The sequence below is a fragment of the Chanodichthys erythropterus genome, chromosome 17 (assembly GCF_024489055.1).
Source record: "Chanodichthys erythropterus isolate Z2021 chromosome 17, ASM2448905v1, whole genome shotgun sequence".
Lineage (NCBI taxonomy): Eukaryota > Metazoa > Chordata > Actinopteri > Cypriniformes > Xenocyprididae > Chanodichthys > Chanodichthys erythropterus.
This window is the reverse complement of record NC_090237.1, coordinates 2,404,279-2,428,805: the sequence shown is the minus strand read 5'-3', so window position 1 is coordinate 2,428,805 and position 24,527 is coordinate 2,404,279. Positions and strand designations below refer to the sequence as shown.

At 33.7% G+C, this 24,527-nt stretch overlaps 2 protein-coding genes across 3 annotated transcripts in view; one reads left to right on the top strand and one right to left on the bottom strand.

The window, feature by feature from the left end:
• Positions 1 to 10,667, top strand: part of clcn2b (chloride channel, voltage-sensitive 2b) — a 71,595-nt gene extending 60,928 nt beyond the window's left edge. Inside the window, exons 21-23 of the mRNA XM_067365477.1 lie at positions 540 to 644; positions 2,630 to 2,716; positions 6,857 to 10,667. Of these exons, the coding sequence (XP_067221578.1) occupies positions 540 to 644; positions 2,630 to 2,716; positions 6,857 to 7,063 (399 nt within the window). The 3' untranslated portion in view covers positions 7,064 to 10,667. The remainder of the gene's footprint in view (positions 1 to 539; positions 645 to 2,629; positions 2,717 to 6,856) is intronic.
• A 385-nt stretch (positions 10,668 to 11,052) lies between these two features.
• Positions 11,053 to 15,280, bottom strand: hspb12 (heat shock protein, alpha-crystallin-related, b12). 2 transcript variants are annotated; one of them, XM_067365480.1, is made up of 4 exons: positions 15,011 to 15,280; positions 14,826 to 14,933; positions 13,276 to 13,423; positions 11,053 to 12,241 (listed from the first exon to the last, which is right to left on the bottom strand). In XM_067365480.1, exons 1-4 carry the CDS (start codon positions 15,243 to 15,245, stop codon positions 12,163 to 12,165), a joined length of 570 nt encoding a protein of 189 aa, XP_067221581.1. In that variant the 5' UTR covers positions 15,246 to 15,280; the 3' UTR covers positions 11,053 to 12,162. The 2 variants fall into 2 exon arrangements, with proteins under 2 accessions (XP_067221581.1, XP_067221580.1); XM_067365479.1 differs by having other exon boundaries at positions 11,060 to 12,241; positions 13,276 to 13,409.
• Between the last annotated feature and the right edge of the window lie 9,247 nt (positions 15,281 to 24,527).

Genomic DNA, 24,527 nt, shown 5'->3' with positions numbered 1-24,527 from the left:
TATATATATATATTAAAAAATGAATGTACTTTATATTGTCTATTTAATAATTTTTGCTAAATTTTCAATGTAAATAATGAGAAAAATGAAAATAGTGCAAAGCAACATTAAATAAATTAAGAAAAAATATAATGACAAAAAAATATAGTAACACTGTAATATATGGTTTTATTTGTTAACATTAGTTAACATAAACTAACAATCAATACTTCTACAGCGTTTATTAATCTTAATGTTAATCTCAGCATTTACTAATACATTTTAACATCAAAGGTTGTGTTAACATTAGTTGAACTAACATGAAGATGAACATTTATTAACTAACTAATGTTAATTACGTAATAAGTTAATTACGTTTTTTATTATTTATTCATTTACACAACGGTTAATAAATGCTGTAAAATATATCACTCATTGTTAGTTCATTATAGTTAATACATTAACAAATTTACTTATTGTAAACCTTAATGAATTACTTATTGTATGACCTTAAAGAATACAAAAAAAAAGTAAGTACAAGCAAATGTTTCTGAATGCAGATTGAGGAGTGGGAGGAGCAACAGCTTGACGAGCAGGTGAACTTCAACAACTGCAAGATTGACCCCGCCCCCTTCCAGCTGGTGGAACGCACTTCACTGCACAAGGTCAGAATGGGTGTTAAAGCGAAACGCTGCACACTCTAGTGTGTGTGTGTGTGTGTGTGTGTGTGTGTGTGTGTGCGCACGCATTCAGCATCTATATGAATATGAGCTGACATTTTTAATAAAGGGTTTTGTGCAGCACACACACACACACACACACACATGCTGACACTGGATTTATCTTCTGCTTTTGCAAACTCACTTGTGGCAAGAGCAGAGAAGTGTTTATTAAGACTCACTCTGCAGTGGTACACACACACACACACACACACACACACATGCATCATTCTCTCCTGCCGGCAGCGGTGAATGTACTTAATGTGGTCCATTCATTCTCATATACACCTACACATTTCCATACTTGTATGCACACTCTCCTTTATTTCTCTCATTTACTCATTTACTCATTTACCTGTTTTGTGTGCAATGTGTCGCTTCATATTTGAATTTACACGTTTTGTGTGCGTGGTGCATGACACTTGGGTAACAATTCAAGTGGAAAACTTACTAAACTTACTTAGTGGAAAACTTGAAATGTGTGATCAGAATTAAGTTTTAAGTTTAGTGAGTTTTCCTGTGAATTCACATGTTTTATGTGCGTTTTGTTGCTTCATATTTGAGTTTACACGTTTTGTGTGCACAGTGCTTCATATTTTGGGTAACATTTCAAGTGGAAAAACTACTACATTTTTGGTTAGAATTTTGTTTTAAGTGTAGTAAGTTGTCCAGTGAATTGACATGTTTTTTTTTTTGTGCATTTTGCCACTTCATATTTGAGTTAACATGTTTTGTGTGCATGGTGCCCGACACTTTTTTTTTTGGTAACAAAGTGGAAAACTTACTGCATTTAAAAACTTAATTTTGTGGTCACAATTTAATTTAGTTTTCCAGTAAATGTAATAATTTTTTCCATATTTTGCGTCCATGGTGCATGAGACTTTGGGGAACATTTCAAGTGGAAAACTTATTAAATTTGTGGTCAGAATTTTATCATCAATGTACATTTTCCAATAAATGTAATGTTTTCCACTTGCAATGTTATGCACCAAAAACATTTTTCATGAAAACACTAGCATTTATGTACATGTAAACTTTTATTTATTTATTTATTTATTGCTTGTTCACGTTTTGTTCCTTGTGGCAAATGTGCTGCAGTTGCCAGAAATTTGTTCTTAATTTCACATGCAAGTTAGCTATGCGCTGCAAAATATGTTAACAAAAATTTTATTTATTTATGTTTATTTATTTATTTTTGGTGCTGATTTTGTTTGCCAGGTAACATACTTCCTATACTGTCCAGTCACATGACCTAATTTATATTCATTTACATTTATTCACGTTCTTTTATCTGAAGCAGCTTACGAATGAGGAACACAGCAATCTGTTTATTACAGTGCCAGTGATATTCATAGTATATGATGCCAGGTTTATTAGAAAGCAAGATTAGGAAACAAGCCAGAGCAGTGGTGAAATGCAGGAAAGAAGAATTATTTTTAATATCTTCATTCATGAACCAAGCCGAGTAGTAATCATTAATTCTTGTCCTATGCAGATTTACTTTTAAGCTTTTAGTATAAATAAGTGATGCATTTCAGATAACATAACTGAAATATCAACCATTTAACTTCCTGTTATGATTATATACTGTATAAAATGCACAATATAATTTCATAATTTAATATTGTTAATAGCATATTGATTTCTCTACAGAAATGCAAGTTCAATCTCCTTAGTGATATTTGAGATTGATTTTTCTTTCTGCTTAATTCGAGACAAGCATATTTTTGATGCGTTTTATTGTGGCTTGTACTGGTGCTACAGGTATAGTGAATGATTCCTACAGTAAAAATGTGCCTTTAATTCTGAGAGCTAAAGGTGTTTGGGTTGCATCCCTGTGGTTTAGAGGATATTAAACTCATTTATTTTAAAAGACAGAAATTAAAAAAAAAAAAATCATGTTTCATAATGAACCTCTTTGCCTCTGACAGACTCACACCATCTTCTCTCTGTTGGGTCTGGATCACGCTTACGTCACCAGTATCGGGCGGCTTATTGGAGTTGTTTCGCTGAGAGAGGTGAGAGTTCAGCAGTCACACAAAAACACCATGAGAGTTTGAGCTGAAAATATATCTCTTTTATAAAAGGTTGCATTTATTTGATCAAAAATACAATAAAAACAGTAATATTGTGAAAATATGGCAATTTAAAATAACTGTTTTCTATGTGAATACAGTAAAATATAATTTATTCCTGTGATCAAAGCTGAATTTTCAGCATCATTACTCCAGTCTTCAGTGTCACATGATCCTCCAGAAATCATTCTAATGTGATGATTTGCTGCTCAAGAAACATTTATGATTATTAATGTTGAAAACAGTTGTGCTCTTTCATATTTTTGTGGAAACTGTGATACATTTTATTTTTCAGATTTTATTTTTATTTTTTGAATTGTTATATTGTGACCACGATTTGGTAAAACAAGGGAACAAATTATTATATCGCGAGAACAATTTAGTAAAACGAGGGAACAAATTATTATATCGCAAGAACAATTTAGTAAAATGAGGGAACAAATTATTATATCGCGAGAACAATTTAGTAAAACAAGAGAACAGATTATTATATAGTGCGCACAATTTAGTAAAACGAGGGAACTAATTATTATATCGCGAGAACAATTTAGTAAAACGAGGGAACAAATTATTATATCGCGAGAACAATTTAGTAAAACGAGGGAACAAATTATTATATCGCAAGAACAATTTAGTAAAATGAGGGAACAAATTATTATATCGCAAGAACAATTTAGTAAAATGAGGGAACAAATTATTATATCGCGAGAACAATTTAGTAAAACGAGGGAACAAATTATTATATCGTGAGAACAATTTAGTAAAATGAGGGAACAAATTATTATATCGCGAGAACAATTTGGTGAAACAAGAGAACAGATTATTATATAGTGTGCACAATTTAGTAAAACGAGGGAACTAATTATTATATTGCGAGGACAATTTAGTAAAATGAGGGAACAAATTATTATATCGCGAGAACAATTTAGTAAAATGAGGGAACAAATTATTATATCGCGAGAACAATTTAGTAAAATGAGGGAACAAATTATTATATCGTGAGAACAATTTAGTAAAATGAGGGAACAAATTATTATATCACGAGAACAATTTAGTAAAACGAGAACGAATTGTTATTGTGCGCACAATTTAGTAAAAACGTGAATGAATTATTATAACGTGCACGCAATTTAGTAAAGCAAGGGAACAAATTATTATATCGCGAGAACAATTTAGTAAAACGAGGGAACAAATTATTATATCGCAAGAACAATTTAGTAAAATGAGGGAACAAATTATTATATCGCGAGAACAATTTAGTAAAACAAGAGAACAGATTATTATATAGTGCGCACAATTTAGTAAAACGAGGGAACTAATTATTATATCGCGAGAACAATTTAGTAAAACGAGGGAACAAATTATTATATCGCAAGAACAATTTAGTAAAATGAGGGAACAAATTATTATATCGCGAGAACAATTTGGTGAAACAAGAGAACAGATTATTATATAGTGCGCACAATTTAGTAAAACGAGGGAACTAATTATTATATTGCGAGGACAATTTAGTAAAACGAGAACAAATTATTATATCGCAAGAACAATTTAGTAAAATGAGGGAACAAATTATTATATCGCGAGAACAATTTAGTAAAACAAGAGAACAGATTATTATATAGTGCGCACAATTTAGTAAAACGAGGGAACTAATTATTATATCGCGAGAACAATTTAGTAAAACGAGGGAACAAATTATTATATCGCAAGAACAATTTAGTAAAACGAGGGAACTAATTATTATATCGCGAGAACAATTTAGTAAAACGAGGGAACAAATTATTATATCGCAAGAACAATTTAGTAAAATGAGGGAACAAATTATTATATCGCGAGAACAATTTAGTAAAACGAGGGAACAAATTATTATATCGCAAGAACAATTTAGTAAAATGAGGGAACAAATTATTATATCGCGAGAACAATTTGGTGAAACAAGAGAACAGATTATTATATAGTGTGCACAATTTAGTAAAACGAGGGAACTAATTATTATATTGCGAGGACAATTTAGTAAAATGAGGGAACAAATTATTATATCGCGAGAACAATTTAGTAAAATGAGGGAACAAATTATTATATCGCGAGAACAATTTAGTAAAATGAGGGAACAAATTATTATATCGTGAGAACAATTTAGTAAAATGAGGGAACAAATTATTATATCACGAGAACAATTTAGTAAAACGAGAACGAATTGTTATTGTGCGCACAATTTAGTAAAAACGTGAATGAATTATTATAACGTGCACGCAATTTAGTAAAGCAAGGGAACAAATTATTATATCGCGAGAACAATTTAGTAAAACGAGGGAACAAATTATTATATCGCAAGAACAATTTAGTAAAATGAGGGAACAAATTATTATATCGCGAGAACAATTTAGTAAAACAAGAGAACAGATTATTATATAGTGCGCACAATTTAGTAAAACGAGGGAACTAATTATTATATCGCGAGAACAATTTAGTAAAACGAGGGAACAAATTATTATATCGCAAGAACAATTTAGTAAAATGAGGGAACAAATTATTATATCGCGAGAACAATTTAGTAAAAACAAGAGAACAGATTATTATATAGTGCGCACAATTTAGTAAAACGAGGGAACTAATTATTATATTGCGAGGACAATTTAGTAAAACGAGAACAAATTATTATATCGCGAGAACAATTTAGTAAAATGAGGGAACAAATTATTATATCGCGAGAACAATTTAGTAAAACAAGAGAACAGATTATTATATAGTGCGCACAATTTAGTAAAACGAGGGAACTAATTATTATATCGCGAGAACAATTTAGTAAAACGAGGGAACAAATTATTATATCGCAAGAACAATTTAGTAAAATGAGGGAACAAATTATTATATCGCGAGAACAATTTAGTAAAACAAGACAACAGATTATTATATAGTGCGCACAATTTAGTAAAACAAGACAACAGATTATTATATAGTGCGCACAATTTAGTAAAATGAGGGAACTAATTATTATATTGCGAGGACAATTTAGTAAAACGAGAACAAATTATTATATCGCGAGAACAATTTAGTAAAATGAGGGAACAAATTATTATATCGCGAGAACAATTTAGTAAAATGAGGGAACAAATTATTATATCGCGAGAACAATTTAGTAAAATGAGGGAACAAATTATTATATCGTGAGAACAATTTAGTAAAATGAGGGAACAAATTATTATATCGCGAGAACAATTTAGTAAAACGAGAACGAATTGTTATTGTGCGCACAATTTAGTAAAAACGTGAATGAATTATTATAACGTGCACGCAATTTAGTAAAGCAAGGGAACAAATTATTATATCGCGAGAACAATTTAGTAAAGCAAGGGAAGAAATTATTATATCGCGAGGACAATTTAGTAAAGCAAGGGAACAAATTATTATATCGCGAGAACAATTTAGTAAAATGAGGGAACAAATTATTATATTGTGAGAACAATTTAGTAAAATGAGGGAACAAATTATATCGCGAGAACAATTTAGTAAAACGAGAACGAATTGTTATTGTGCGCACAATTTAGTAAAAACGTGAATGAATTATTATTATATAGTGCACGCAATTTAGTAAAGCAAGGGAACAAATTATTATATTTCGAGAACGATTTAGTAAAACGAGAACAAATTGTTATATTGTGCGCACAATTTAGTAAAAAACAGTGAATGAATTCTTATATAGTGTGCACAATTTAGTAAAACAAGAGAACAAATTATTATATAGTGCGCACAATTTAGTAAAAGGACGAAAAATTATTATATCGTGAGAATGATTTAGTAAAACTAGGGAACGAATGATATTGTGTGCACGATTTCGTAAAGCGAAGGAAGGAATTGTATCATGCATACGATTTATTAAAACGATGGAACGAATTTGTAAAACATGCTGATGTATTGATAAGTCATGGAAAGAATCGTTCATTTGTGGCCACAGTGTACGTATTTTTGTCCACATGTCATGCGCAGTGCTCCGCAAGTGTATATATAATAGTAAAATAACACTGCTGAATAAATGTATGGCACTTCTGAACAGTTGGTAACCAGCTCTCGTTTGTGTTGTAGCTGCGTAAAGCCATCGAGGGCTCCATGACGGTGAAGGGCGTGAAAGTGCGCCCCCCTCTGGCCAGCTTCAGAGACAGCGGGACGAGCGGCACGAGCAGTGAAAGCGAAGCCACCGAACTCCACAAACTGTGGGACCGTCACACCAGCCTCACGCTGCCCAGAGAACATCAACCAAACACCTCTGACTCCGACGACAAGTCCCAGTGACCGCACGGAAACTATTTATAGATGAGCATCCAAAACAGTCTTTTTATTGGCCGGATTCTCCGCTCGCTTTCAGGTCTTCCTGTCTTTACTTCCTACACTAGATTTGGAGAATTGGGGACCAAATAGACTTGTGTGTGTGCCTGTACAGTGTGTGTTTATATGCGTGTTTGTGAGACAGATGTTACCTTTCAGTCACTTTTTTAAAAATGTGATAACACTTTACAGTAAGGTTTCTGTTGTTAACAACAGCAGTGTATTTTCACAGCATTTATTAACATTTGTTAATGTGAGTTCTAACTAATGTTAGCAAATGAAAGCTTATTGTAAAGTGTTACAAAAAGATGTGATACACAAGATCAGTTTGGACGCTTCATCTGTCGTCTTTCATGTCTGTGGGCATTAAATGCTCCTCTAAATAAAGAGCGGATGTGAGCGGTGTAGGCGGAGCGCAGGAGGGGGCAGAGAGAAAGAGTGATGGAGAGAACGAGACGGAGTGGGAGTGATTTCTTTTCACTTTTTGAAAACTCTCTTTTGCTGGTGGCCTCTGTTCCTCCTCAAAAGGAGATTTAGTTTCTGTTTCAAGCCAAAGTGTTTGTATGTTATCTGGTCACAAGCAGCAAATCTCGCCAACGCAGCAGAACCGACTCATTGCGCTTTGATACTCTTATGTAAGAATGCGCACTTTTTATGGGTTTCTGTGTTGAAAATGACACTAACGTGCCTTTCTGATGGATTTGGCACCGTTTCTCTTTAGCATGTTTGCACTATGAAATCAGTCACAGTCAGAACTCAACCATAACATTTGAACTGACAATATTATTACTCATACAAACTAACGGTGAGAGTTTTCATTGTGTGAGAACTTAACAATATTTGCTTTGTAATAACCACTAATTTTTCCCACTGTTTTCCATTGATCCAGGAGAACATAAACGGTTTAGCACTTAAAGCCACAGGAACCCATGTGATTCGTGTTGCGATAGATGAGAACACTATTTTATCTGTTTATGAGAAACCATGTCATATCTTCCACACGTCAGACTGTCAAATCTCTCTCCGTCTCAATCTTTCTCTCTGGCAGAAACTTTGTTTTTAAAAAATCTCTGATGACTGATGGTGAATTTCACAAAACCTCTCAAGATCAGCTCATGTTTAACAACAAAAATCAATGTTTTCAGCAATTGACCATTAAGATTTTTTTAGTGTTGTGAGGTTTAGAAATTTCATGTTTTTCCTCTAAATTTGTATTACAATATGTTTGGATATGTTTGAGTTTTTTGTAATTCTCAATGATGATTTTCATAAATATTCTCATTACCAAGACATAAGTATTTATGCACTATAGTCGTAATTTTTTTTTAATGTACTTTCTTTTTTGTCGTTGTTTTTTGTTTTTTCTAATGAGAATTTAAATGAAAATCATCACTGATAATAATAAAAGATGCAAAAACATTAAAGTACATCAAAAAATAATAATTACACACTTTTTGTAATGAGAATTTAAGTTAAAATAGTCATAATTTAAAAAAGTAACAAAGTGCATCAAAAATAACAAATACAAATTTCTGTAATGAGAATTTAGATGAGAATAATAAAAAATACCAAAAACTGCATTAAAAAAATACAAATAATTTGGTGTATAATTATTTTTAATGCAAAAAAATCTTAATGGTCCTTAAAGTAGGATACATTTTATTCATGCTAAATATTATATACTTAAAGCCTTTATATATAATGCATTATAAAAGTATTTTGAATGCATTATTTATGCCTTATAATGCATTGTATGATGTCATGAATAATTGTAACCATGGGTATAAAACATTATAATGCTTATTCATTAATTGAACGCACCTTTAGAAAGTAAAATGCATTAAAACAAACGTTTCAGATGTAACATGGGATCTGCTAATATTATAAAGCATTTTAATTTTGATCACAATGATTCATGAAAAGATATAATGCATTGTAACATACATTCTAAATACCTTTTATAATGCATAAAGTTTTAGCATAATTTCATATTTCTCTTTTAATGAGACACAGTCGTGCTCTTGACAGGTTTTGTCAGATTCACCTGCAAATGTATTCATGCGTTTCTACGAACAACAGCCGAATAGAACAAGAAGTGAATCTGAGAGAGTTTTATTCACTGTTGTAAATGTTTGTTGTGATTTCTAAGTGTTTCATGACATTTCGTTAGCTGATCGTTGAATTGAATTTATTTAATTCTGATTCTTAACTGACCAATAAGCTTTAATCTGTTCGCCGCTGGAGGAGAGGCTTATTTTTGTGTTGATTCATGTAGATTTACAGATTTTAATATATTTATAATATCATGTTAACTTAAATATTTTCTTCTTTTTGCCATTTATTTGTTCTTTTATTTTGTCATTTTGCCTCCTGCTCCTGTTGTGTGATATAAAGATGCAAAATTCAGACTCTTTCCAACAATATGTACTGGTTGGACAGAACTCTGTGGAAACGTGGGATTGTTTTGTGTTGATGGACTTATGGAGTCTACAAAATGGTGCCAGTATCATCTCTGAAATGACTTTTATCTAGTACTGTCAGAAACACTCCTTTATGTCCGTAAGTGGCTTGTTTTTCTGGACCAAAAGAGCAAATCATGATCTCTTGTGTTTTTATTTCATGTTGTGGTGGTCCATTTCATTTCATGTGTTAGAATATGTTGTTCTGAGAATCATATTTATTAACAATCTTACATGTGATCATCAAAGTAGATCAAGTGATTTTATTTTTGATATTATTGTCATTATTTTCAGTAATTGGAAGATAATGTATTTGTGCAATAACATTTTTTTCCCTTTTTTTTTCATTAGTAACCAGAATTAATGACTTTGTGGGGAGATAACCATATTTTTATAAAGAAAAGAGCTGAGCTGTGTGTCTGATAGTTTCCTAATGTCTGCTGATGTTTTTACACTGCGAAAAATGTTGTTCTTGCTCAGTATTTTTGTCTTGTTTACAGTACAAACATCTAAACATTCTTAAATCAAGATCATTTACTGGAGAAGCACAATGACTTCAGATATTAAGTCTTGTTTACTGAAAAAAAGAGTTTGTGCTGAGAAAAAAAATAAAAAATAAACTTCAAAAGGAAAACAAGGTTATTGTTCTGAGCCCGTTGGCAGATATTTTCCTTGTTTTAAGCACAAACTCATTTCATTTTGATCCATTTTTTTAATAAGCAAGACTTAATATCTCAAATCATTTTGCTTCTTCAGTAAATGTATCTTGATTTAAGAACGGGACAAAAATACAAACCAAGCCAATCATTTTTCGCAGTGTAGAGCTCTAGAAACTCTGCGAGGGCCAAAAACATTCCATTGCCACAAAAAAAAAACAGTGTTAGTTCAAAAACTTGTAAGAAATATTAACATTCACATTCAGTTTACAGTGTAACTCTTCAGATCCGGCCCGTTCTCAGAGTTTCTTGAATTTTTAGCAAGCGTTGAAATAACTACAACAGCAAAACTCCTGCTGTTTTCCGAGAGAGAGAAATCAAGCTCTGCAATAGAACAAAAAGTTTTTGTACATCAGGGATAAATAAAGAGATTTTAACATGAGAACATTCAGACTGCTGTGAATTTGACACATTTTCCACTCTGTCTTGTGTGTTTCCAGATAAACAGCATGTGCTCTGGCTCTCAGAGCTGTTTTCTCTCGTAGTTTTGTGCGTCTGCGTTCCGATTGGTTGTGTTGTTCTTCGATCGTGTGATTGGCTGTCGCTCTGTTAAGTAGGTTATGAAGCCCCCGAGTGAGTTTCAGGTGCGGGACGCTTGTTCACTCAGAGGAATATCCCATCTGTCATAAATGAGCAACAAATCTCAATATCATTAGAAATGTCGTCTTTAGTGATTAGCAATGTGTGAGAGACTCTGTCATTAACCCTCTAGCTTTAACCCTTAAAGTTACACTGCAAAAAAATGATTTAGTATTTTTGTCTTGTTTCAAATATCTAAACATTCTTAAATCACGATACATTTAATGGAGAAGCAAAATGACTTGAATTTTTCAGAAAACAAGGATTAAAGGATTAGTTCACTTCAGAATTAAAATTTCCTGATACTTTTCTACAATCTTTACTCAGAAATTGTTAGTAAATTTCACACATAATGACAAAGAAACAGCAAGTAACACATGGAATTAAACATGAAATTAGATTAAAATAGAATAAAACAAAATGGGGTTTTCTTGTAAAACATACTCCAATAATCTTAATATTTTTTTCCAGTGCATGTATCTCAAGGTTTAGATGTATTTTATAACTTACTGTCACACAAAACTGTGAAAACATCAGAGAAGAAACTCTCAAGAAAGATCAAATTAGTGGTTTCATCCACTCATGGAAGAGTTTGTAAATTCAAGTTCAGGTTCATTATGTGAAAACCAAATGTTTTTTGGCGTCAACTAAAGCCTTTTCATGAAATATGCAAGTGATATGTGAATATACAGTAGAGTCACAAATAACTACAGTGTTTATGTTGTCCTCAGATGAACATCATCTTCTGTTTGTGATCATCTTTATTTCTCACTGCTTACTAAAAACACTGTTAGAAATATTCCTTGTGTAAACAGTAGAAATCAAGAGTGTCACTCTTAGAAAAAAGGTTCTAAATAGAACTCTAGGGTTCTTGACTCTATTCTAAAGAACTCCTTATACCAAACAGGTTCTATATAAATGATTGCATAATACTTTCATGTTTATCACTAAAAAAATTGAAGTAACCCATTAAAGTATGTTTACGAGCTGTTTAATTCATAAAATGTAATTAAAATACCAAAATTAAAACAATACATAAAATGATCCCATGATGTATATGAAGCACCTGACGGTCTTCTAAGAGTGATTAACTTAATAAATCGTACTAAACTGAGATTTAGCACACATCCTCCCTGACCTCGTGTTTTGACTCTGGGGGACTTTGAGTCTGTAGAACGACACTTCAGAGAGGAGGAACATCTCTCAGTCTGAGATCACAGAAGGTCAGAGGTCAAAGCTCAAAGCTGAAGACAGGGGTCACGGATCCGGCCGATGCTGATGATCAACAACCTCTCTGCGGTCAGCTTACTGCTCACAGACAGAGGGTCCATGTCTGCTGGCAGCACAGACTTATGGGTAAACTTGCCTGCAACACTCCCATCTGCTCCCATCTGAAACCAGGGATGGAAAAGACAGTCTGGTTCAAATGTTTGGGATTTTTAAAAGTTTTTGAAAGAGTCTCTTCTGCTCTCCAAGTGTGCATTTATCTGATCAGAAATACAGTAAAAATTCTGAAATATTATTACAATTTAAATCAGCTGTTTTCTATGTGAATATCTGTTAAAGTGTAATTTATTCCTGTGATCAGATCTGAATTTTCAGCATCATTACTCCAGTCTTCAGTGTCACATGATCCTTCAGAAATCATTCTGATATGCTGATTTGATGCTCAAGAAACATTTCTGATTATTATCAATGTTGAAAACAGTTCATATTTTGTGAAAACTGTGATGGATTTTATTTTTCAGGATTCTTTGATGAAAAGAACAAGTTGTTATTTGATATTAATGTTATTTGTAATTAAAAGAAAATGATTAAATTAATATTAAATGCAAAAGCCTCGGACCCACTTAAGTAGGACTTCTTTAATTTCATAATTCTGCTGTCTTTGAAATACAGTATGGTCAATGTGTAGACTACAGCTGAATGAACTGACAAGCATTTATGTTCAACTAAAATAAAAGTTTCAATAGAAATTACATAAAAGCTTAAGTCAATTTTTAAATAAATTTGTAATCACAAAAATTGTAATAAAGTTGCAATTTAGTACATTTAAAATATATTAACTTTCAATTTAATACAGAACTACAGTTACAATTACAATCAAGTACTTTACATGTGCTTTAGTATGTAACACATCAAAATAAGTGTACTTTTACATGACAAAAGTTAACTTCTATAAACTGATAACTTTAAAAGACTTTTAACTTGAGATTATTACAAAGTTAAGTTTTTAAAAGTGTATTTAAGTGAAACAGTCATGAAAGTATACTCTCTTTAAGTGCTCTTAAGTGGCATTTTATTTCATAAAGATTATGTTATCTGCAATTACAGTTCTATAAAAATATACTTTTAAGATTTGAAGTACACTACAAGTACACATTAAGCACGCTTCTTTAACACAAGGGCTGTATATTACACACACCTTCTCCGCATGAATAACCACACTCTGATTATACGCCACCACAACCACTTCATGAGGCTCGAACCCGCTGACGTCTGCTGACAGGAAGTAGCTGTTCCCCATCGCCCGGACCACGCCCACGCCAGAGCCGCCAGCTGAAATAGAGACACTGGTGAGAAATAAATATGCGCTGTAGCCTACATGCAGAGGCTCATTAAATGAAGTCTCTTAGGAAATTATACAAATGTGTAGCTTTACTCAACAGGCTATAAAACAGATAGTTGTGGTTGTGGATGCTGATTGGTCGATCCAGTGGTTTTAAAACCCACAAAAGTCCACAAAATATGTTGGTGTTAATATGAAGAAATTTTGCATATTGATTTTGGTTGTGATGTCATGTTTTTAAGTACTGTATATTTGTAATAGAGTACTTCACATGTGCTTTATATGTTAGTCAAGATCAAAATAAGTGTATTTCTTTAATGCACAACAAAAGATTATTAAAATGTAATGATTTAAAATGTACTTCAAAATAAAACTTAAATTGACATTACAAAGAGCACTTTTTAAAAGAGAATGTGCTCATTTGAAGTGCACTTAAGTGTGCTAAGAAAGTGTGCTCACTTTAAGTGCACTTAAGTGTGCTAAGAAACAGTCACCAATAGTGTACTCACTTTAAGTGCACTTAAGTGTGCCAAGAAACAATCATGAAAGTGTACTCACTTTAAGTCCACTTAAGTGTGATAAACAGTTATTAAGTGTAGTTGCTTTAAGTACACTTAAGTGTGCTAAGAAACAATCATGAAAGTGTGTTCGGTTTAAGTACACTTAAGTGTGTTAAGTGTACTTGCTGTAAGTGCACTTAAGTATGTTAAGAAAAAGTTGTGAAAGTGTACTAGCTTTAAGTGCACTTGAACATGCTAACAGTCAACAAAAGTGCACTCACTTTAAGTGCACTTAAGTGGACTTTTACTTAATACTGTTTGCAAGAACAGTTTTTATTTAGAAAATGATACTTTTCAAGTACATAAGGAGTTAACAAAAGTTTTTTAAGTGTTCACAGGTGTTTTACCCATATTGTGGATTATGAATTGTATTGTGTTTTATGGTTAAAGGAAATATCTGTAAACTTCATAGATTATGTCCTGGCAGAAAATTACCTGTACCTTTTCCCGTTTTTCTTCAGTTTTTTTTTTTTTTTTTTTTCTTTTCTTGCAGTGCACAATATAATTTTGATTTCTCATTTCTGAGGTCTCACAGCAGCTGTACGTCAGTGTTTTTCTGGTTAGTTCGGGCTCTGAGTGCTGGTTAATGCTCTCTAGTGTGTTTTGTTACTCACTCTACTCCAAACTCATTGGAAAGAACATTGAAATGAAACAAATCAAAACTTTTTAATATCTCAGTTGTTTCCAAGGGCTCAAGTCTCATAATGAAATAAACTCAGAAACGATTCTCAGAGAATAAATGAACTGAGATCAGTTTACAGTACCTGCATGCTCTTTAATTCCAATGCTTTTCTATTGCCAGGTGGACTTTACATTATGCATTAAAAATGGGTTCTCCTCACTTACACTGTATGTCATCTCCGAGGATCCAGTTGTCCTGGTTTCCTCCTTGGGTGTTCTGGTACTGTTGGTCCCCACGGTAACCTCCAAAAGACTCTCGGTCACCTTGGTAACCTATAAAACACTTGTTTACCTTGGTAACCCATAAAAGACTCTTGATCTCTGTGGTAACTTATTAAACAGTTGATTACCTTGATACCCTCCAAAGGATTCACCCCAGGATGACTCATCCTGTGCATCACCATGGCAACAGCTGAAGGACTCGGGTTCGAACCCGTTTGTGATGGAGCTGATGGATGTTTCTTCTCCAAACTGACTGTGAAGTCTGGGGTGGAGGGAGTCGGTGTTGAAGGACCTGACGGTGCTCGTGCTGTACCGTGACGAGCGCTGGAACGACGAGGCTGAAGAAGTGCTCAGAGAAGCCATGGGCTCACGGGCAGAGGAGAGAAGACCGTCTCTGCTGTGAGCGGGTCTCATTTAGAGAGCAGATGCAGTGCATTATGGGTCAGCTGGACACCCTTACCACTCCATAAAAGGCCTTGGCTCTGGAATCCACTCCTGGAATAACGGTCAACGAGATAAGACATGGAAAACTTCTCCAAATGAGCGGGAGACAGTGTTATCAGAAAGACCCGCAGAATCCCACTGATCGAAAAACTAATACTAAAATTTAATAAATAATTAAATAAATATTAATCAAATAATTTGTAACTTCTAAACACTAAAAGTGTATTTATCAATTACATGTAAACCCAGTCAGGGTCAAGTAGGAACAATAAATATATAAATAACATTTATAAATGTGTAACTTAAGTGTCTGTTTATCAATTACAAGTAAACCTAATCAGTGTCAAGACCAATAAATGAATAAATAGATGCTTGTGTTTAATTATGACAACATCAATCAAGATTTATTGTTATTGTATTTATTGTTGTTACGGCATGAAAAACAAGACTTTTTTTTGTTGTTGTTTAAACATTATACAGTAATACTGTGTATAATTAACAAACCGATGAATAAAATTATTAAAAATCATGTGAAAACTATAAAATATATACAAAAAATATATAATACAGTTTTAATTATTGCAAACGCAATTGAGTTTGTCCCTGTTCGACTAACAGGAGAAGAACTTCATACAAGTTGAACATTGCGTGTCTGATATCAGAACATGAGGATGTGATTCCATCAAAGATCCGGGGTGAGTTTCCCGAAAGCATCGTTGGTGAACCATGGTCGTAAGTCCCATTGAACTCTATTGGTAACGACCGAACTTGCGACCATAGTTCGCTTCGGGAAACGCGCCCCTGGTGGAGATACGACTCTGTGGAAACTCAACTCAGACTATGTAGAAAACGCTCACACTCCATCCAGTCTAACAGAGTACATCGATTTACCCGTATTGGCTGATATTTCTGATTATGTTCAAAATGAACAGATTTCTACCATAGCTCTTCTCTCTATGAAAACCTCAGACTGAAATCTACATTGATCTATTGATGTTTTCAGTCTGTGGAAAAACTAGCGATCAGGTGTTTTCAATCTCATCTGAAATGAGCAGTGTTGGGAGTTACACATTACAAGTAAAAAATTAATAACATTACATAATCAGGTTACTTTTTTGATGTAACCAGTAAAGTAACACATTACATGTAACAAGCATTACGTAATCAGATTGCTTTTTTGATGTTACTAGTAAAGTAACGCATCACAAGTAACATGCATTACGTAATCGTATTATTTTTTCATGTAACAAGTAACGCAATGCAAGAAACATGCATTATGTAATCAGATTACTTTCTGATGTTATGAGTGAAGTAACGCATTACACAAATGCATTTATTTAATACATTTAGTAAGCAAAAAAGTGACTGCAGATGAAGTATTTTCAAGAACAACAGTCACAGTAATAGTATTAATTGTATCTGAAATATAGTTAGTGATGCATGATGTCCAATTTAGATATTTGATCAGAATTTCCTCCCAATCTAAAATTAATACTTGGAAAATGTAACAATTATGTGACACCTTAGATGTTACTTGATGTTACAATTACCTGCAAGAGTTTCCTAGGATAGAAAATTAGATATTCCAGAATAATTTGCCATGTCTAACTGTCTGTTCCCATCTTGGTTTGGAGGAAAAACAATTCCACATACAACGTATTGTCACTTGGTGGCAATGTATAGGATGATGTACTAGTGTCCACTGTAGAGGGTGATGTGCAACTGTGCATTCAAAACCCATGCATATGCAAATAATGGCTTTTTGAATAGCTGTCCTCTGTAGTAACCTCTTTACATGAAAGGTAGGGGTGTGTATCAATATATCACAATACAAAAATGCAACAACATGTATCGTGGAAAGTGACAATCTGTATTGTGTATAACTGAAAATTAATGTGTGAAAAAAAAATCAAGTTTACAGAGTTTTAGAGTCAGTACTACATTAAACTACTATACATAATGTTGAATATAATGTATAGTAATGCAGTGGGGGAATATTTGTGGGTCCTGATAATGTCAAATGTCTTGTGGTACAAGTAAAAAGTGGCCAACATTATTCCCCCCTTGTGAAAGGGATAAGTTACTTTTTTTTTTTAATCAACTACAATCCAGTCAGTGTCACGTTAGAGCTAAATAAATAAATAGAACTGAAGAAAATGTTTTATCATTCTTTGAGCATGTTAATAAAACTAATATCTGATAGAACTATTATCTATTAAGGCCTGATCACAATAAAGATAACTATGATAAATAAATTTAAAAGAATAGCAAAGTCCATACAATTATAACGATAACGGCACAGAGACGCGATATTGTTGGAATCACTTTCAGAACGTTTTTTTCCAGCAGATGAACGATAAAAACATTGACAGCCATTATAAGTAACATGTATTACGTAATCAGATTACTTTTTCGATGTTACAAGTAAAGCATTAAAATAACCAGGTTACTTTTTTTGCATTACAAGTAATGTGCATCACATAATCAGATTACATTTTGATGTAATGAGTAAAGTATTACAAGTAACAGATTATATAATCAGGTTACTTTTTGATCTGACTCGAGTAAAGTAATGCATAACAAATAACAACTTTTTTGATGTAACAAGTACAGTTACGCATTACAAGAAACAAGCATTATGTAATCAGATTACTTTTTGATGTAACAAGTAAAGTATTGCAATTAACACATTAAATAATCAGGTTACTTTTTTGATCTAACGACTCAAGTAAAGTAATGCATTACAAGTAACATGCATTACATAATCAGATTACTTTTTTGATGTAACAACTACAGTGACGCATTACAAGTAATGTGCATTACATAATCGTAATATTTTACTCGTTACATCAAAAAATAATCTGATTACATAATGCTTGTTTCTTGTAATGCATTACTTTACTTGAGTCGTTAGATCAAAAAAGTAACCTGATTATTTAATGTATGTTACTTGTAATACTTTACTCGTTACATCAAAACGTAATCTAAGTAACATACATTAAATAATCAGGTTACTTTTTCGATCTAACGACTCAAGTAAAGTAATGCATTACAAGAAACAAGCATTATGTAATCAGATTATTTTTTGATGTAACGAGTAAAATATTACAAGTAACATACATTAAATAATCAGATTACTTTTTGATGTAACGAGTAAAGCAAATATAAAAGAATAGCAAAGTCCACACAACTATAACGATAAAGGTGGAATTACTTTCAGGATGATTTTTTTTTGTTAATGAACAATAAAAACATTGACAGCCAATCAGAGTGCATCCTGCTTTAAAGAGCTTGAGTATTTGAAGAAGATAAAACTGCAGCTCATGCTTATAATAAACCGACCATATAGCATGCGAAAATCAGTAAAACATAAGAGTAGTATGTTCGAATTCAAAAAGTAGTAGGCGAAAAGTGTGACCTCGAGATTCTGAAGAGTGTAACACTTTACTATCCTATGAGGCCATGGGAAAGGATTTATGAATGCCACTGAAGCGACGCAATTGATGCTGGAAGCCCAGGCAGCAACATAGTGTGGCCAGATCCGGCCCACATCTGATACATGTGGATTGTTTGCGGACCATATGTGGGCCGACACTATATTGCTATCTGGGAGGTCACACTATATAGAACATACTTTTCAACTTTCAAACTTTAAACCTACAAAGTTTAATATATGTTTTAATATATCAGTTTCAGTGGTTCAGTGGTGATGTTTTATAACATTATTTTAAAGCAGTAAATATCCACAGCAACTTTAATCGATTTTATTTAGAACCCAAGCAAGATGCAAAAACAATCACTTTGATATTAAAATAAGCAGCAGTCCGATATTCATAAGAAAGACATACAAAAGAAAAAGAAAGCGTAAGGTTATACCTGTAATATGTCTGAGCGCCCACACACACGCGTACATTTCATTATCAAGGGAATGAACAGTCTAATTAAACGCTGACTGACACTTCACGTCCCCAGCGAGTGTCATTTCCAGAACCGAAACCTTTGGAGGCCCATGAACCGCTCTAATTAAGAGTGTAACAGCAGAGAGACAAATGCATGTTTAACACACTCCGACCCCAAAACGAACACACACACAGAACAGCTCGCTCTTGCATAATGACTTCCTGACTGCTGATTTTAGACAGGAGGTCAATGTCTATTTATATACGCTTAAACTCACACACATCTCAATGTCGTCTCTGGCCGCGGGAAAGTGGCCACAGGAGCCCATCGACATGATTGGACGGGTAAACGGACGTCACAATAGGAAGCATCCGGCCAATCAGAGCATGGTGTGGCCGAAATTTAAGACGCTTTTTATAAAATTTAACCTTAAAAAAAGAGCTAATCTTTGCCGAGAGAGAGAGAAAGGCGTTGGGGTAAAGGACGTACAGTAGACTACACAAGGAGAAACAGTGAGATTTAAGAGTTTGAAGGTGAAACACTGAGGGAAAAAAAGACCAAATGGAGGATGAAACAGAAAAACAGCAAGACACTTGTTGTGTTTGAAATGGAGTCCAAGGGATGATTCATAATCAGACTGTAAGAGCCTGTTGGCAAATGGAGCATCCAGTGCGTTACATAACCGAGTCCTGCAGTGAGAGGGAGATATTGATCATCACATCAGTTTGGAAGCCAGGCACAAAATCCCATAAAAGACAAGCACAAAGCTCACCACTACAGTCATACATTTGAGTGCATTGTGATGGAGCTGCTATAAAGCGCAACAGCGGCCGTCCACTTTTTCAACAGAGTTGATTCTGACGATATTTATTTCATTCATTTCTCCCATAGGGATTTAAAAAAAAGTCTTTGTTAAAGCGTTATAAGCCTTGAACCAAGCCAATCAGCTACAAGACTAATCACGACATTACAAACTTTGATTGAAAGCAAAAAAGTATTTGATACAAACATACAAGACTGTGAATTTAACGGCTTTAGTGAGGGAAAGAACTACATTCCCATGAAGCATTGCGAACAGCATAATCGAGTTAAAAAGATGGAGAAATATAAAACTACTCCGAACTGGATGTAGGCCAGTAAGAGCTGTGCATGTAAACCTCACTTCCCTGATCTCAAGAGGTGACTGACATTAGAGACTGCGGTCTTTTAGCTGCCTTGTTAGAGCGCCTGACTCCCATAGAGCAGGTAGATCAAACAGGAGGGGTTACGTTGGTGCCGTGACCCGGATGGGAGTAAGCTTCAGGGGGGAGAGTGTAACGGATGTAGGCCAGTAAGAGCTGTGCATGTAAACCTCACTTCCCAGATCTCAAGAGGTGCATTAGAGACTGCGTTTCTTTAGCCTCCTTGTTAGAGTGCCGACTCCCATGCCGTCCCGCTTAGAGCGGGCAAAGCTATTTTGGCGCATTTTGCTTGTTTTGACTCTGATTGGTGTCATTTTCTGCACAGCATCATGGGTAATGTAGTTTTTCACCACAAATTTTGCTGTTCAACACAATAATTTAAAAAAATAAGTTGAAATAATCCAGGCTGACGGCTTCAGAAGCAAACACAACCTCGCAGCTCATAATTAAGCTGTCTTCAAAGGTTTATAAGTTATCATTAAAAATCTATTTTTCTATGGAGAAAATGGAGTTACTTCTGGAACCCGAATGTTGCACTCTATGGTGTTCTAACCACCCTTAGCAACTGCATAGCAACGTGATAAAAACATTTTGAACACCTTAGATGTTTTCTTGCAATATCAATATATTGATAAAATATAAAATAACATAAAAATGAATTCAAAATATTAATAATGGAAACACTTTACAGTAAGGTCCCATTAGTTAACATTAATTAATGCATTAATGTGAACATAATAATTATTAATCTTTATTAATGTAAGTTAATAAAAACTCAACTGCTGATTGTTCAAAGACTGAACTGTCAGCTACAATAATTCCAGGCCACTAAAATGTGGTAAATATCACCATTAAAACAAACGTGCACAACATTCTTGCCTGGTACTATTCTTGTCTTCAAAATGAGCAGCTGTGTCCTCTGCTGTTGCTATGGAAACACCCTATGTGGCATAAGACAGGAAGTGGCTGGGCCGTAGGGGGGAAGTGATGCAATGAGTTTTAGATGGTGCAGTCTTGGATTTGAACATCATTTACAGCCACTGCAAAAGATCCATTAAGTGTGAGAGGACTGTGGCCAGATCTTTGATTATCACTAGCCCATCTTTTCAGGAATGGGTTTGAGTCAAAGAAATCATTCCCTCATTTTCTCACCTTATGTTGTTGCAAACTCGTATGATCTTCTTTCTTCAGTGGAACACAAAATGTGAAACTTTGCTGAACGTCCAGGCTGCTCTTTTCCACGAGTACTGAAGCTTTCAGTCCCGTAACAGTAGTTCATATGATTAATTAATATTTAAGTCATTATTACCCCCACTGCAGCCTTCAAACTTCCATTATTACAGTTGGCTATATTTTAGTATTTCTTATACAATTATATTTTGAATTCACTTCTATTTTTATATTTTCAGTTTTCATTATAATTTTAGTTTGAGTTTTAGTTTCTCTTTTTTTAGTATTTCTATTTAGGTTTAATTTAAGAGTAACACTTTACAGTAAGGTTTAGTTTGTTAACATTAGTTGACATGAACTGACAATCAACAACACTTCTCCAGCCTCTATCTTAGATGTAGATGTAAATCTTAGGGGTTAGCTCACCCAAAAATGAAATGGGGGGCAAGATTTTGAAGTCGAAAAAAGCCCATCCATCCATCATAAAAATAATCCATATGACTCCAGGGGGTTAATAAAGGCCTTCTGAAATGAAGCGATGTGTTTTTGTAAGAAAAATATCCATATTTAAACTTTATAAACTATAATAACTAGCTTCCAGTAAACCCACTTGATTGTGGGTAAGTTTAATAAAAAAATATTTTACACACCCATTTATGTGCGTCAGCAATGCTTCTATCACTTGTTTGTGCTTCTACTTTTCCTGTGTTTTGATCTGGAGATTCTGTTGTCTTTCAGAAGATGCGTAATAGCGCCCCCTAGCATATAACAGTGAAAAAACAGATTGTCAGAAAATCCTGTAAATGGTGGGGAAGCGTGTCATAAATAATGGAAAATTCAGTGGCAATCTCAGGAAAAGAGTGTTAACATAAGTTAATGCACCATGAACTAACATGACAATGTATTTTAATTAACTAACATTACCAGAGTTTAATAAATCCTATGAAAATATATTGATCAGAGTAACTTCATGTGCATTAACTCATGTTAACAAAGGAGACCTCATTGTAAAGTGTTACCAGTATGCTAGTTAATTGAGTTTAAAGTCTTCAATTGATATTTATATTTTCTTTGATTTTATCTAGTTTTAGTTAACAACACAGTTTAGCCAGGGAACAAAATGTGCTTTTATGATGCATTGAACTGAATATGTTTACTATAAATATTTCTTAAGATAAAACATAATAAAGTCTTACTTTTTGTTTTACGCTCAGACAATTTTTAGAGTGTTAACTGATGTCCTACCCGGCAGACATGCTCTATATTTGAATATGTAAACACTAATGAGATTTGAGAGCTGCAGTTCAGTTATTAATGACTTGTATTTGTTTGAATATAATGCACTAAATATTGGAGTTCGACGGCCCCTGGTCACTGTAATGTGATTGTTGCATGGAAAAGAGCAGCATGAACATTCAGCTAAACAGCCTTTTGTGTTCTACAGAAAGAAAAAAGAAAAGTTTATGACATGAGAAAATGAGTAAATGGGAGAAATCTTATACAAACACTCTACACAAACTAACAACAACAACAAAAAAAACTGCTTAGGGCAACTCAGGGCAGGAGTGCAAGAAACATGTGTCTTTGCTGTGATATTTTGTGTGTTTGTGTGTGTGTGTGTGTGTGTGTGTGTTAGTGGGCTAATTAGATTGTCAGAATTGTCTGATTGACTATAGCCATAATTTCTTTGTGAATCATGGATCTCCATGGTAACAAGGGAATGTCTGAGAATAAAAGTGGCCCTTATAGAAAAAGAGCGAGTGCTTGACATTTACCGAACGCAAAGAACAAAACAAGGACGTACGACAGTAACAAAATTATACAGCACACAAACTCCCTCTCCAGAGACAAATAAAGAAAAAGGGCCATTTGTTTCTTTTTCACATTAGTATTATTTTTTTTTCCTGATGTAGACAATATCACACAGTGATAATTCAGAGACGGAAAAAGAGAGAGAGAAATAAAGAAAGAAAGAAAGCAATCAACAAGCATCTTGTGAACAAACCACAGCGTTACTCACTTAGTCCAAATAGGCAATTCACCGCAAAAACCACACAGTACAAAAATAGAGCAACTCTCCATAAGTCCTTCAAACGGCGCGAAACTCACATCGATTCCACAACACTGGATCAACTCCTAAACATTCATTGTGTTCGTCTTAAGACAATAATGCTTTTAGAAATAAAACCAAACATGAAAAAGTTCCATTCAAGTCTATGAATCAAATTTCATATAATAATAAAAATAATAATAATAATAATAATAATAGGTAACACTTTATTTTGAGATGTCCTTGTTTCAGTTTAAGTATAAAATTAAGTACTAATTAATAATAACTAACGACATGTACTTACTATAGGTTTAGGGTTTGGTTTAGGGTTAGTTGCATGTAATCATGCATAATTTACTGTTATTAATATAATAAGTACATGTAACACGTGTAACAAGGATACTGTAAAATAAAGTGTTACCTAATAATAATAATAATAATAATAATAATAAAAGCATAACTTGATCGTCAGTATTCTTACGCATTCTATGTTTTTAAATACATCTTTCTGTCACGGTATAAACATTCTGCATTCGTGCGTCGCTTCATAAGAGACAGTGACAGATCAGATAGTGAGTTTGACGTAATCAGCAAGCCATGCCCAAAAGATGCAACCGGGGACCAGGGAACAGGCGTCATGTGATCAAGACCCAGAATGCAATGGGGCCTGATGTCACATAAGGAGCAGGATTATACAACAGCCAAATCCACAAACCGTGCTAAACAACTGGACGTCCAGATCCAAACATTTATGATTTTAAGTTCAGTTCGGCACTTGCAATACATGCAGCGATAATTAGGTCGACGTCAGTCTTATGTTCCTCCTTTTTGCGAAACCTCATAAGTTTTTGTTTTTTAGTTCATCAAGATGCATTTTTTTTTTTTGAGAGCCTGAGAACC

Coding starts and splice junctions, on each gene's coding strand:
- hspb12 (XM_067365479.1), bottom strand. CDS start 15,245: ATGGCTTCTCTGAGCACTTCTTCAGCCTCGTCGTTCCAGCGCTCGTCA. Junction 14,934..15,010: donor ATCCTTTGGAGGGTATCAAG/GTAATCAACTGT, acceptor AGTGTTTTATAG/GTTACCAAGGTGACCGAGAG. Junction 12,242..13,275: donor TGGTTATTCATGCGGAGAAG/GTGTGTGTAATA, acceptor CCCTGGTTTCAG/ATGGGAGCAGATGGGAGTGT.